At 36.6% G+C, this 16,003-nt stretch overlaps 1 protein-coding gene across 1 annotated transcript in view; it reads left to right on the forward strand.

Annotated features, from left to right (window-relative positions):
* The first annotated feature begins 1,409 nt into the window (after positions 1–1,409).
* The window catches only part of RAD21L1 (RAD21 cohesin complex component like 1), a 30,481-nt gene continuing 15,887 nt past the window's right edge, over positions 1,410–16,003 (forward strand). The window contains exons 1-9 of the mRNA XM_036419022.2: positions 1,410–1,622; positions 3,010–3,139; positions 4,648–4,741; positions 6,905–7,011; positions 9,292–9,462; positions 10,390–10,485; positions 11,413–11,523; positions 13,523–13,749; positions 14,458–14,557. Of these exons, the coding sequence (XP_036274915.1) occupies positions 1,455–1,622; positions 3,010–3,139; positions 4,648–4,741; positions 6,905–7,011; positions 9,292–9,462; positions 10,390–10,485; positions 11,413–11,523; positions 13,523–13,749; positions 14,458–14,557 (1,204 nt within the window). The 5' untranslated portion in view covers positions 1,410–1,454. The remainder of the gene's footprint in view (positions 1,623–3,009; positions 3,140–4,647; positions 4,742–6,904; positions 7,012–9,291; positions 9,463–10,389; positions 10,486–11,412; positions 11,524–13,522; positions 13,750–14,457; positions 14,558–16,003) is intronic.

Below are 16,003 nucleotides of genomic sequence, written 5' to 3' on the forward strand. Positions count from 1 at the left end.
CCGCCTCCCTGCGTGCTCCCCTGAGGAAGCCCGTCCTCCTCGCTCTCCCCAAGCTCGCGCCCCTCCTCCCGCCCGGCTCCCACGCGCCCCGGGCCCCCCGGTCCCCGCGTTCGCGTTACTTTCCGGAGCAAAGGCAATCGAGCTCGCCCCGGGGTTTGTCTGTGAGGGCCGTGTGCTCAGGAAATCAGTGCCTCAGGAACATTATTCAGTCACAGGGCTGGCTGCTTTTTCCCTGAAAGTGCATGGATAGCATACACCTGGGAGCGATTTAAAAGGATGAAGTGGAGTTTATTCCCAGACACCAAACACTCAGAGGAGAAGGAGAGGAGCCAGGAGCGCGGCAGCCGCCGCCTCTGACCGGGAGCTCCGCCCGCTGAGGAGCGGGGTCCGGGGGGCGCGCCACCTCGCTTCAGGGCTCGGGGTTCGATTCTTGGGGTGGAAATGGGCTTTCGTCAAAGTTCCGCTCCATGTTTCATTCTGTGGCTGGTTTTATTTTTGTATTTATTTTGGCTCAACTTACTCAGAACTTTAGAAAAGAAACAAAAAAAGAGAAGCTTATTTATAGTGGCAGCTTACGATTATTTATATGTGAGCAATCATCTGCTTCTCCCCCTAGAAGCCAGCCGAAGCGTTATAGCCTCCCTTTGCTTCATAATGGGACCTATGGTGTTCGTGAGAAGAGGACAATGGGTAGAAATATGCTTGAGTCCTGTCTTTGTTGTAAGGAGTTTGCTTTTGCCACTCTGATCTCAGAACATTTTAAGTTGATTCTTGTTTCCTTTCTTGCCCTCTTTTTTTTTTTCTTATAGTTTCTTGTTTTCTCATTTTTTCCACTTTATGGTCTGTTGGAGTCTTGTTATTTCAACTTCAAAAATTAATATATTGTTGAGTAAACCAGAGCATCTTGAAAAGAAAGAAATTCAACTCCTGGATATAAACCAATAATCCCACACTTCTCATATTCCTGTTTTAGGAAAGAGGTGACTTCTGTTCTCTTTTCCTGGCTTGGCCCACCTTTTCCAATTCATTGTTTTAATCCCCTGTTCCTCCCTCCCTCCCTCTCTCTCTCTCTCTCTCTCTCTCTCTCTCTCTCTCTTTCAGGCTCCCTCCTCTATTTATTGACCATATTAATAAGAGAACCCTTTATAGGATAAATAATTAAAATGTAAACAGGGATCAGGGGTCAGGATACATCTAAACCAAGTGTGATTCACAATCTAATTAATAGATTCACAATCTAATCTAATAAACGCTGTCATTGGCTTATTTTGTATTTTAAATAAGGGTTTCTTTACAAAAAGTAATTTGAATTGGATGTTACATTGAACTAGAAGATAACCTGAGCATTATTTTATAGGACGAATGAAAAGTGTTTTTGCTTGCTGTCAATTAGTACTAAAAAATTTTTATAATCAAAATTTAAATATTGTTTAATGTTCTCTCTTGTTCACTAAATGCAACTAAGGAACACAGGCAGCATGTTCTACACACACGTGCTTATGAGTAAGCGAGGGCCATTGGCCAAAATCTGGCTTGCAGCTCACTGGGAGAAGAAACTCACAAAGGCCCATGTATCCGAATGTAATCTAGAGATAATCATTGAAAAGATTATTTCACCTAAGGTATGTTATTGTTTAAATATAGTATGTAGCCCTAACTGGTTTGGCTCAGTGGATAGAGTGTCAGCCTGCGAAGTGAAAGGTCCCGGGTTCAATTCTGGTCAAGGGCATGTACCTTGGTTGCGGGCACATCCCCAGTAGGGAGTGTGCAGGAGGCAGCTGATTGATGTTTCTACTTCTCTATCCCTCTCCCTTCCTTTCTGTAAAAAAATCAATAAAATATGTTTTAAAATAAATAAATATAGTATGTATTTGCCATGACTTACAGAGAGGAAAGGAATTAAAATACATATCATGAAACATATTTCCAAGGGTGTTTTATTTCTCAAATGGTCTCTCTTTTAATTTCTATAGCATTTATCATATATGTGTGTATAAATATATACATATATATGAACCATTTTATGTTTATCATAAATAGATTGGACTCTGAAGGATAATGGCCATATCTAATACATATTTTGTAATCCTTTCTCATCCTTTATCAGATTACTGTGTACAGAGTAGTATCAAATAAGTATTTCTTTTAAAAAATGAGTGAATAAATGAGAGTAGAAAAAAAGGATTGAATATAAATGAAAATATATATGCAAACACTTCAAAAGCAATAAAGTATTATGTTCATTATAAAAACCATAACAAGCTATTAGAATTTCCACCAAAATAGTACTTTAATATTTTGTAGGTTAAGTTTTCTGCTTGAGAGAAGGACAAATATAATAAAAAACCAACCGTGTATAAAGCAGTGGATTAGGCTTTAGGTTCATTAGTTTTTAAATCTTCATAACAATCCTATGCAATGCACTTCTTTTTGCTTCAGTGAAGTGTGGTATTTAAGAGTGTGGACTTTTAAGTTGGTCAAATTTAAATTTAATTCCGATTCCATCCCTTAATAGTTGTGTTACTTTGGGCAAACTTCTTAACATATCTAAGTCTCAAAAGTGAATTTTTCTTCTGTAAATAGAGGTTGATGTCTAAATAAAATTAATTAATGAATCAAAAGCTCTCAGGACAATGCCTGGCACAGAAGAAGTATATGACTAATTATAGCTACTATTAATAAATTGACGTTCAGGAGGGTTAAATGACTCAGCTTTAGCAGTTGAGTCAAGGCTTGAACCCAAGTCGGCCTGACTGCAGACTTAGTATTCTTCCCATAAAGCCCATAATACCATACTTCACTTACTGCCACATTAGATTATCTTCATAGAAGAACAAAAATGTTAACTATTTTACTAGGTGAGGTAGAAGTTAAGCGATTCACTTTAAATATTATAAGAACACAAAATGTATTTTAAAGAGAAGAAATTCTTATGGTTTTATAATTGTCAAAGAACAGAGTTTGTGAATCTAATTTTTAATATTCTAATACTTTAAAAATTATTGAAAGGTGAAAATTGCACTTCGAACTTCAGGACATCTTCTTTTGGGAGTTGTTCGAATCTATAACAGGAAGGCAAAATATCTTTTGGCAGATTGCAGTGAAGCATTGCTTAAAATGAAGATGACATTTCGCCCAGGTATATGTCTTGGTTCCCTTTTGCATTTTTATTTTGGGTGGGCTTGTTCAATTGGCAGAACTCCATAAACCCAGGTTGAGTATAGAGAAATAATCTTTCTTTTGACCTAAGTTTCTATGGTTAAAGACAAATTATATTCTTTCCTTCATTCTTCTCCTGTGTTTGTAGGAAAAGGTTATGCTTCAAATATGTGTAGTGTTTCTGTGTGTTTATGTAAGAAATATACATAAAGCTACCACACTTATGCAACACACTCTCATGTTCAGTTTTAAATGTGTTACTTTGTTTGCCATATCTATTTTTGCCTTTTGAGATAAATTAGAAATAGTGTAATTGACAAAACCTATATATCAATAATTGTCATTGTTTTCAGAATTCTCAAGACCCCTTAAATAGCATGCTATTAAGAAAATATTTTTAATCTCTAAATATCCCGAAGTGCTAGAGATTTACATATAATATAAATATGTTGCCTTTAAATTGAATTTTAAGAAATCATTTTCCATCTTATATTATGGTTTTTTAGTTACAGGCTTTGCCCCTCACACTGGTCTGTAAGCTCCTTGAAGGCAATATCTTTATCATTTATTTTCTGAATTTCTAATAGTACTTTTCTCAGTGCCTTGTACATACTATCCCCTCAATTACTATTTGTTGAATCAGGATTGACAGGGGTTTTTCTTTATTTAAAATACTTACATAATCTCTATGTAGATTTAAAAATTATATTGAATATGGTTCACTTGTTCATTATTTAATTTATTCCACAAATGTTCATTGCCCCATACTCTGTGTGAAACAGTGTGCTAGGCTCTGGGAAACAAGGACAAACAAGGCAAATAGGTCCCTTATGTTTTGGTGAGGAAATCAGATAATGAAGCAGTTTTTTAAATTATTGCAATAATTATAGATTGTGATTATGCTGTGAAGGAATATAAAAAGATTACTGCAACAGAGAATAAGAGTACATCTTATTTTAGTTAGGTTAGTCAGGAAAAAAATTTCTGAGAGAATAGAATTTAAGCTCAAACTTGAAAAATGAGAAATGCCCAGTCATCTAAAAAAGTCCCTGAGGGAATAGCGTTCTGGGCAGAGGGAACTGTGAGAGCAAAGGTCTTGAGGTGAAAAAGTGCTTAACTTGTTCAGGGAACAAAAAGACCAGTATAGTGAGAGAGGGAAAGAGTGTCATTAGATGATGCCGATAGGTTTGTAAGGCTGCAGAGGCCCTGATTAAAAATTGGGATTTTTATTTAAATGCACTGGGAAAGTCACTAAATCATTTTAAGCAATGGAGTGATCTGATCTGATTTTGTATTGAAAATATCACTCTGGCTGCTTTGTAGAGAATGGACTGGAGAGAGGCAGGAGTGGGTACCAGGAAACCAGTTAGGAGACTAAGCAGTAGTCCATTGAGAGAAAGTCTTATTTAAATAAAAAAGATTTTAGTTGGGAGTTTCTATTTTGCACAGCATGGTTACTTATTGAATGTGTTTTTTTGTTCTTTTCAGGACTAGTTGACCTTCCAAAGGAGAATTTTGAAGCAGCTTACAGTGCTATCACACTGCCAGAAGAATTTCATGATTTTGAAATCCAGAATGTGAAGTAAATTATTTTATTTTCCTTCAATTTGACTTTCTTGATGATTTATTGTTTTCATCTTCAGATATCATGAATGCAAATGGAATGTAGTTGACTGGAGTAAACATATAAACTAAGACTTAAATTTAGTGTGAAATTTTAAGAACACCAAACAAATATCATTATATTTGCTAAATTTGCAATAGTGGTAGTATATTCATCCATTCAATCAGTAAATATGTATTGAGTGCCTTCTATATGCCAGACACTGTTCTAGGCACTGAGGAGATAGCAATGAGTAAACTATAGGTCCTGGCAGCATGAATCTTACATTTTAGGTGGAGTAGACAGACAATAAGCAAATAAACAAGTAAATATACATTATGACATGAGATGATCATCATTATGAAGAGAAATAGAAAATAAAATAAGTAATAGAATGGTCAGGCGAGAGTTCTGTTATAGTAAGGTCAGAACAGAAACCTGAAGGAGGTAAAGGAACAATCATTCAATAATGTGAGGAAGAATATTTAGAGCAAGTGGAGAGAAAGGTGCAAAATCCCTCCTTGGGCATTTTCATGGAGGCAGGTGAGCCTGGAGTGGAGTAGATGAGGGTCTGAGTGGTAGAAATGAGGTCAGAGAGGTAGCCAGAAAGGCAGATGTAGGGTGTCATAGGCTACAATAAGGACTTTTATTTCACTTGGGGAGCACAGCAGGGTTTTTGAATAGGTGAGTGATTGCACTTGACTGGATTTCAAGTGCTCTCTTTGGCCACTCACTTTAAGGGCAAAAGGGAGGAAGTAGAGAGCCTGTGAGAAGATTATTGCAGTAAAATGTCCAGGTGAGAGATGACAGTGTTTGTCACTAGTTCTCAGTCTTCATTTATATCAAGGCAGTAACAGTCAAATTCTGACTATATTTTGAAGTCAGAGCCAACAGAATTTGCTGGTTGAATATGGCTTCAAGAGAAAAGGAGAAGTGAAGGAAGACTATATGATTTTTGACATGAGAATGGAGTTACCACTTAATGATATTAAGATAACTATGGAATGGATGGTTTATGGAATGAAGGAAATAAATTGGGTTTTGAACGTACATTTTGAGGTGACTGCTATACATCCAAGGGGCGTAGGTAGGTAGTTGAATATCTGGGTCTGAGATTCAGGAAAGAGGTGTGGATGGGATGTATAAATTTGAGAGTTGTGAATATTTAGATGAACTTCAACCATGAGTCATAGGATCTCCCAAGGGAGTAAGTATAGAATTTAAAGGGAGAGAAGGATTATGGGAGAGAATGAGATCTAGATCTACAGACTAAATGTTGGATCATTCCTAATAGTTAACAGTCTGGGAGATGAGGAAGAATAATAAAGGAGATGGAAAAGGAGCAGCCAATGGGATAGAAAGAAAATCAAGAGAGAGTGGTATCCCAGAGGCCAAAAGTAGAAAATTTTTCATAAGGAGGGAAGTTAACATCTATTTCAAATACTATTGGTTGGAGTAAGTAAATAGGACTGAAAGTTGACCATTAGACTTGGCAACCTGGAGGTCATAGGCATGTATAATAAACTAGTGTTTATAAATAACTAGTGGCCCGGTGCACGGAATTCATGCACAGGAGCGGGGTGACCCTCAGCCTGGCCTGCACCCTCTCACAATCTGGGACCACTTGCTCCTAACCGCTCACCTGCCTGCCTGCTTGCCCCCAACCTCCCTTCCCCCTCCCTCCCCCACCAGCCTGCTTGCTCCTAACTGCCCGCCCCCCACTGTTGGCCTGCTCACCCCCAGCAGCGCCCCACCAGTCTGCTCACTCCCAACTGCCCGCCCCCTGCTGGCCTGCTTGCCCCCAACTGCACCCCACTGCCAGCCTGATCACCCCCAACTGCCCTCCCCTCCTGGCCTGATTGCTCCTAACCACCTCTGCCTCGGCCCTGCCACCATGGCTTTGTCCGAAGGGTTTTGAATAGGTGAGTGACTGCACTTGACTGGAAAGTCTCCCCAAAGGTCTCCCAGTCTAATTAGCATATTACCTTTTTATTAATATAGATACTATTGAGAAAATAAAAATCTTTATTTTTATAATAAAATCTGTTTTTTTGTTTGTTTTAGGGATGTTTTTGTTGTTTTGCAATATACTGCAAAACATGTTCTGTTCACATGTTTTCCTCAATTTTATATTCTCTATAGTGCTATTGGTGTTTTAGAAAAATTTACTCAGAACCAAAGCAGACCAGAAGAAATCACACTTAGAGAAGATTATCACAATGTTCTACTTTTCCAAACTGGGAACTTTGGTGAGAATATTTGGGAAATCAAAATTACCTCATAATCAATTATATAGAATGTCCCCAAAAATGTATATAGACACTGAATAATTATAAAGGCAGTGTTTATTAAAATACATTTCATTTTTAAAATTGAGCTATCAGCTGTTAAAGTGTGTATGCATTTTGGGGGGACAACCTTTATTTGTGGTTTTGTATTGAAATCATGCCAATAGAAATAGTTACTTCTGTGCCAGTAGAAATATCCTTAAAATGAGTCTTTTGATGTATAAATTTAACCCCTAATAATATTTTCCTTGCTTTTTTCTAGTATATGTGAGAAGAACATGTCCTTAGTAGACCTGGGTTTGAATATGGACTTTTTCTGTGAACTTGCTGTGTGATACTGGACAAATTACCTAACTTCTCTGAGCCTTACTGCCCTATCCCTTACTGCTTTACTCCCCTAAATTGGGATACTCCTAGCAACATCACAGGGTTATTTTCCTTATATCCTCCTTTAATCCTTCCTACCAATAAGTGATATTTCTATTCTTCAAAAACTAACTTAAATCTAATGTCCTTTAAGAAATGTTTAATATTAATCTATCCTATTCTGATTATAATATAAGATTGAAGACAATGATTATTTCATTACTTGCTTTTGTGTAATCTCGGGTTCTTGTGATGCTCAGTGCTAGGAATATAGTGTCTTTTCATAAATGTTATCTTATTGGCTGATTTTTTGGGAAAGGAGTGCTATCAAGCTGTACCTGAAAAATGTGGACATATTTTTAGTTCTTTTTGAAAGTCAGTCTTTTTTTCTTTTGAGCAAATCTTTAGTCCAGCACAATGAAGGTTGCCTTTTCCTTTCTGGAAGATGTGTGCCTACAAAAGAATTTTCAATCTGTGTGGTACTTCATGATTTTATTTACTGACTAGCCCTAACGTGGGTTGTTAGAGTCGATAGGAAAGACCAAACTCTGACCCCTGGGATTTCAGACCCCCGGGAAGGAAAACGATAAGTGCTCTCAGTCCATCTGGAAGAAGGTAGTTTGAAGCAGGGAGTTTATCTGCTGCTGTAAGTGTCTTAGGAGTTTTCTGTCATAAACTTCCACTTGGCAAAATATTTTTCCAGTCAGAATTCTAACGCTGATACTGCCCTACCACCAGCTCTGCTGGGTTCAGATCCTGGCTTTGTCTTTTTTTTTTTTTTTTTTTTAATTTATTTTTTACAGAGAGGAAAGGAGAAGGATAGAGAGCTAGAAACATCGATGAGAGAGAAACATTGATTCAGCTGCCTCCTGCGCACTCCCTACTGGGGATGTGCCTGCAACCAAGGTATATGCCCTTAACCAGAATCAAACCTGGGACCCTTGAGTCGCAGACCAATGCTCTCTATCCACTGAGCCAAACCAGTCAGGGCACGGCTTTGTCATTTATTAGAGTGTGACTGTGTGCACATTACAAAACCTTTGTGGATGGGTTTCCTTGTTTGTACAATAAAGATTATAATAGTATCTTCCTTTGCATAATGTAATGCACATAGTAAGCACTCAGTTAATGTCAGCTAATTTTTTTTAAATATATTTTATTGATTTTTTACAGAGAGGAAGGGAGAGAGAAAGAGAGCCAGAAACATTGATGAGAGAGAAGCATCGACCAGCTGCCTCCTGCACATCCCGGTGGGTGATGTGCCCGCAACCAACGTACATGCCCTTGACGGGAATCGAACCCGGGACCTTTCAGTCTGCAGACCCACGCTCTACCACTGAGCCAAACCGGTTTCGGCAATGTCAGCTAATTTTTGTCTTTTTACTGTTTTATCTCCAATTCCCCACATATTGCCTAATACCCAGTCATTCAATATGTGCTTAATGAATGCATGTGGTAAGCCCATCCTTTTCATTCCTAAGAAGGCAAACATGTTTCTTATTTTCTAAACCCCCATTATGGATAAACAACACAAACAAGTATCAAGCAAGTATCCTGAAAATAATACTTAGTCAAGCAGGACATGACTACTTAAAGTAGAAGAATTATTAAACCATACCACAGCTAAAAGCTCTATCCTGATGTTTTGGCTTTCTTTTTTCTATTGTATTGGGAAAAGTGTTAGACTAGAAATGCAGTATCCACTAATTAACTGAGTGACTTTAGTTTAATAATTCAATGAAGTGTTTTAGCTTTCATTTTTCCTTACCTGTAAAATGAGGCGAAGGGGCTTTAGAAGATGATATATGAATTTCCTTCTAACCCGAAAATCCTGGGTTTTCCTGACTAACTCAGTATTCATATGTACGTATTTAGGGGCAGAAGCGGAAATCCTCAGAGGCCATAGCTTCTTGGATGACAACATCTTGCTGAATTCCAGTGGTCCTTTAGCTGAACATAGTTCTGGAAGCCTCAATGCAGAAAAATCTCTGCTCTATGACAGTGGAGATGGATTTGGTGATGAAGGGGCTGCAGGAGAAATGATTGGTATGCTGTCTGGTTCTATAGAAATGGGGTATTTATTTCTATGAAATTACTAATGTATTAGTAGATTTATTAGATCAAACTAAAATTTTAAGTATGCTTAATATAAATACACACATTTTTTACACAAGTTTTCAAAGTTTGTAATATATTTAAATATTTAGGCTAGGTCTAATTAAATAGCCATCAGTTTGTATTTTCTATATAAGTATAATGTGAAGTACTGCTTGTTTTAATTTTTAAATTTTTCTAATTTTTAGAAGAGAAAGAATGAGGTTAGTATAGTCCTCACAAAATATACTAGGTCATATACCAAAAAACATTGTTTTCTTTAACAGAAATTGTGGGAGGGCTATTTTAAGGGATCTGTCCAGCATTTTATGTCATTTTTTAATTTTTATATTATATGAAAGTATAATAGGGTAGACAAAACCTAGGAAATCCAAATGTACATATTTTAAAGATATTAATTGTTATATATCAAGTGTGTGTGTGTGTGTGTGTATGTTTAAATTCTCTGGCCTACATTGAAAGGCTGGTTATGGCAAATTTCTGGAATTTTGAAAATATGAAAAAATAATGGCTCTATCTTAGGTCTCTACCAAAGGAGTTTGAATACTTTTATTTCCTGATCTGAAACTAAACATGGCTTTGTAACAAGGCTACTATCTTAGTATTAGTGTAGTATTTTCTGAAATCAAACATCTAAAAATATATTTTAACTAAAGGAAAGAAAAGCAAGTATATAAAATTCTATGTCATCCTGCATGAAATGTGATAATCTATATATCCAATCAAATCTAATTAAGTAGGATTAATTTATTCTTGTATCCTTTCACAATGCTTTGCATATAATAATGCCAATAACATTTAGTGAACAAATGATAGATTCAACTCTGTATGACAACAGTATTTATTGTGTTTTTCAAGACAACCTACTACAAGATGATGAAAATATCCTGTTTGAAGACATGCATTTGGACAAAGACGTTTCCATGCCTCCTGAGCCTCCTGACACTATAATGGGTATGCTGAAATTTTCTTTGTGTAGGGAATGAAGAATGGCTAATATTCAAATTAAGCTTCTGAACTTCTGGGTTTAAGTAGCAGTATAGTATATTGGAAGTTAATAAAACATGTCCTGCAAACTCTTAGGATGAGAGTCAAAACAATGCAGAATAAGATACTGGGTTCTGAGAAAGGCACAATAGTGGTTATTTAACAAGGTATGAGAGAACATTTGGATATTTTCCAAAAATACTGTGCTTTTGAATCATTAAAACAACATATGTTACATGGTAAAAATGTCTTTAATGTTTGACATTAATGTGGTTATTAATTATATTAATGCCATATTAATATGGTTTGACAACCTTTATACAATTTGAGAAAAATTACAAATGGGAGGATATTTTCTACTTGAAATTTATGCGAAGGCATCTCAAATGATTTAAGGTCTTTTAGTCTGCTTTATTTTTGAGCATTAAAAGTATTATTGGCTTCACTTTCATGTGATATTTGTTTTCTAAGTATAGTAGAAATTTTAAATGTTGAGATAAACAATTAAAATTTAATTATGTTTTCATAGGTCAACTAATAATTAAGTGATTTAATAGATTATAAAAATTTTAGCAGACATAATCACATTTAATTCAGTTATTTGTTATGGTTAGTACCACCGTTTTCACTTTCACTGAGACTATAGTCACATTCACATCTAAGTTCAGCCTTAGATGTCACATGTGCAAAGGAGGGTGATGATACTTGACTCACCTAGACACTGTGGGTCCCGCTGAGCCACTTCAACTCTATTAAACACATGATTCTGGTAAGAATTCAGATGTGGCTCCAAATGGCAATATAAATATTCAATTAGTTTATCTTTCACTTTAATTTTCAAATAGTCCTCTAGCTATTGTTTTTAATAATTCATTTTATGGTGATGTTGATTAGTAGAACCAGATAACCCAGAGTGTATACAGCCACTGGAAAATGAAAAAATGTGTGAAACCACATTATCAAATGAAGAAGAAGGATTTACCCTTGAGCCAATTGATACTTCAGGTCAGTCATTCATGTTTTTATTTTTGACACCTACCGTATTATCTTATTCGCTGTTAAATATTTGAGTAATATATGAAATATTTTAGGAGGTTGTCAATCTAGTAATAACATTTGTAATACAAAGGGAAGAGTGTGGAGGAACTTTGAGATGACCCTTTCATTATATTCCTTTCTGGTCAAACTATATTTCCAGTTTGGGAAACTGGAAAATTTAAAACTGAGTTCAATTTCAGTAGTTATTGAGCCATTACTCTGTATTTGGAACAAATGAAGAAGGCATAGTTTCTGCAATTAAGGAAATTAAAATTATATACATTGAGTGGCTAGATTATTATCATCTCTGAATGCATAATAATCTGGCCACTCAGTGTATATCCTATATAATAAAAGGTTAATATGCAAATTGCCCCCTCCACCAGGAATTTGACCAGCAGGCAGGCTATCCAACCGCCCATGTCTCCTCCTCCTGGCCAGGCTGGCCGGACCTCACCCATGCCTGAATTCATGCACCCAGCCTCTTAATATATTACTTTTATATATATGTGTGTATATATATATATATATATATATATATATATATATATATATATGCACGCACGCACGCGCGTGCGCACACTGAGTGGCCAGATTATTATGCATTCAGAGATGATAATAATCTGGCCACTCAGTGTATATATATATTTAATTTATATATATTTATATATACATTTAACACATAGACACAGACAAAAATATGGTGATAGCCCGAGGGAAGTGGGATGGGGAGGTGGAAGAGGGCAAAGGAGGGATAAATGAGGATGGAAAGATACTTTACTTGAGCAATAGGTGCATGATGAAGTATAGATATGATATTTTTTTGAGTTGTGTACTTGAAACCTGTATTGTTAACCAATGCCACCCCAATAAACTCAATAAAAAATTAATCTTACAATCCCATCAGGAAATAAATAAACACATAAATGAATATCAAATAAGGCATAATAAAAGAATCAAAAGAGAGGTACTATCTTTTCTATGATAATGTCTAACCTCGAGCATGTTTTTAGAAATAATAAGTATGAATCTAATATATAACTAAACCTTTTAAGAAGGCACTAGTTTTAAGTAGTATATTTGATATGGATTTGTTTATAAACTCAGACATGCCAGGAATAAAACATTCAAATTTTTCTTTACCAAATTCAATTCTGAGCCTCTATCCCATGGGGCTAGCAAGAATTTCAGTCCTCCCTTATCTGCCCAAAGCCATGTGGTATCAAAATTTGGGGGAAATATGTGCCAAGTGGTAGGGAACCTCTGGTTATCAACCACACCAGCTTGTGGTGCCCACTGTCCCAGCCTGCATAGCTTCTGGAGTCATCACACAGCCTGCTCCTCTAGGATCTCATTCCAGGATTTTACTGAGGCACACCAGCCATCTGGTTTCTGTTCTTTCCGGCTCCATCTGATCCCAGATCTTCACATTCTTGGAAATCTAACCCTCCCTCCCCTTTTACATCTTTAATAAGGAAAAACGTGACTTTTGCTTTCTACCTGGTAAAATTTCCTATGGTAACAAAAGCCCATGGGCTATCTACCCATTTAGACTTTGTGTATGACTTTCAGTGGGGGAGGGGAAAATATGCTGGACAAATACAAGTCCATGTTTTAAAAGTTATTCTGTTGTGTATATATTTTAAGGAACCTCAGACTTGATTGACTTCCTCATCAATATATACTCTGCTCTACATTTTTTTTCAGTTATCCACTAAGTAGGTCAACAGAGTCTCCCCTCAGAGCCTTTGAGAAACATCTCAAAATGTGTGAACTCTTGGCTGCTTAGACACTCTAGTTGTGCAAAAACTTTGTATAACATAATTTTCAGTAGAGAGAAGGGAATTTTCTTCTCTGTGCATCTCTGTAGGTTGTATTGTGATAGACATTTCTTAGATATGTGGTGCCAAGTTTATTTTACAAGAATGTACAATCAATCACATTTGGGCCTATTTTTTATATTCAGATATTGCCTGGAAAAGGAAAAACAAAAAGAGGAAATTGCTCATAGATCCAGTCAAGGAGATCAGTAGCAAAACTATGCATAAACAGCTTACTTTCTTTGCTGACACTCTCATGGTTTTGGAACTGGCACCTCCTACCCAAAGACTGATGATGTGGAAAACAAGGGGAGGAGTTGATACACTTCTGTCATCTGCTACCCAGGATTTGATTCATACTGAACTGAAAATGGTAATAGTTTTCCATCCTTTAACATGGGTGCAATGTTTAGCTACCGTGTTTCCCCGAAACTAAGACATCCTCCGAAAATAAGACCTACTTACAGGTTTCCTTCTGAGTGAAATATAAGAAATCCACCCCAAAATAAGGCGCCCCCACCCCCCTAGGCTAAACATGAGAGATTTGGTCCACTGATTCTGAAATAAATGAAGTCATAAGAAATTCACCAGAAAATTCAGGAATTGGATTGTTATGATGATGTTCCAGAAGATGATGACATGATTGTCATTGAATAAATGAGTAAATTCTTGATACAGTTTGTCTGGTTTGTATTGACAACTACTGTACTACCGTACTGTATACAGGCGATAAATTTCCTTTATTTTCATTTAACAATAAATGTGTACCATATTCTTCTTCATGGAAAAAATAAGACATCCCCTGAAAATAAGACCTAGCGCATCTTTGGGAGCAAAAATTAATATAAGACACTGTCTTATTTGGGGGAAAACCGGGTATAAGTAAATAAACACATATTTACTCTTATATAGTCAAGAACTTAAACTTGTTTAAAAAAAACACACAAAAACTTCCTTATTTTTAATTAATTTGCTGGATGTGTGTGCATGAATTATAATTTTGACTTTTTAGCATATTTGCCTGTATTTATTGAATTGCTTTCCTTGTACAAAATCTAGAAACAAAAATGTGTTTTTACAGTTGTTTACAAAATGCCTTCTGTCTTCTGGCTTTAAACTTGGAAGAAAATTGAAACAAAATGAATCAATAATGGAAGAAATGGGAGGCAGAAACATAGTAGGTAAGACATCCTAATTCTGCTAATGTTGAGGGAAACATTGCAGAAACAAAAATTTTCTTTTACATTTCAAAATGAGGATGGGATCCATCTTCATATTCCAAACTATAAATGCTATCTCTAAAAGAATATTTGAATTTAAAAGAAATTGTTATATAAGTATTGTATTTTTCAGCCTTATGGATTAATTTTTGTCCACAAAGCTACATGAAAAGATGAAGTTTATATACAGTGTGTACTACTCTTAATCCCACACTTTCCCACCGCCTCAACTCTAAAGGCAGTATTCACAAACTTCCAACAAAGAAAATTTTCATATCTAGTAAGATAATGTTTCACTTTAAAACGACATGAAAAAAGTCATCTAGTGATAAGAATAGCATTTAAACAATATAGTTAACCTGAGACAGATATTTCCATACACTCAGAGGATACATGGAGTATTAATAATTGCTGATTATTTTTTTTAATATATTTTATTGATTTTTTTACAGAGAGGAAGGGAGAGGGATAGAGAGCTAGAAACATCAATGAGAGAGAAACATCAACCAGCTGCCCGCTGCAGACCCCCTACTGGGGATGTGCCTGAAACCAATGTACATGCCCTTGACGGAAATCGAACCTGGGACCTTTCAGTCTGCAGACCAACACTTTATCCACTGAGCCAAACCGGTTCCGGCAATTGCTGATTATTATTGTGACTATTATAAAGGAACTAGAAGCCCGGTGCACAAAATCCGTGCGTGGGTAGGGCCCCTAGCCCTGGCTGGTGATCAGGGCTGATCTATGGGGTGACCCAGCAAGGTGATTGGGGCCCCCTCTTGCACCTGCCTTGGCCTGGCACTGCCTGCTTGCTGGCCCCACCCTCCACCACTATCAGGATCTGCAGGCTGGGGGCAGCTCCTGCATTGAGCGCCTGCCCCCTGGTGGTCAGTATGTGTCATAGCGACCAGTCTTTCTGCTGGTCATTCTGCATTTTGGTCTATTTGCATATTAGGGTTTTATATAGATAGATAATAAAATCAACTTATGCGGTGAGTGAGCCTCTACTTCCTGATCACCTTTCCTGAAATCATTACAATAAGCCAGTCGAATATAATGATCAACCTAATTTGATGAACAAGAATAGATCAATCTAGAGATAAATGATAGGAACGGGGGTTAGAGAGCAACCAAAGGACTTGTATGCATGCATATTATCATAGCCAATGGACACAGACACTGGGGCGGTGGGGGCTTGCCTGGGGTGGGAATGCCTGTGGGAGAGGGGTTTCAACTGGAGAAAAAGGAGACATATGTAAAACTTTGGACAATAAAAAAAGATCTGCTGAATGATATACTACTAATAAGTGGGCTTGAACTATCCATGTTGTCTGTGAGTAAATGTATGGGGGTAAGTGCTGAGAAAATAGTTGGTACAGGATGGGGAGTGGAGGTGTGAGGAAAGGG

The sequence above is a fragment of the Pipistrellus kuhlii genome, unplaced genomic scaffold (genome assembly GCF_014108245.1).
Source record: "Pipistrellus kuhlii isolate mPipKuh1 unplaced genomic scaffold, mPipKuh1.p scaffold_m20_p_6, whole genome shotgun sequence".
In the NCBI taxonomy this organism is placed as follows: Eukaryota; Metazoa; Chordata; class Mammalia; order Chiroptera; family Vespertilionidae; genus Pipistrellus; species Pipistrellus kuhlii.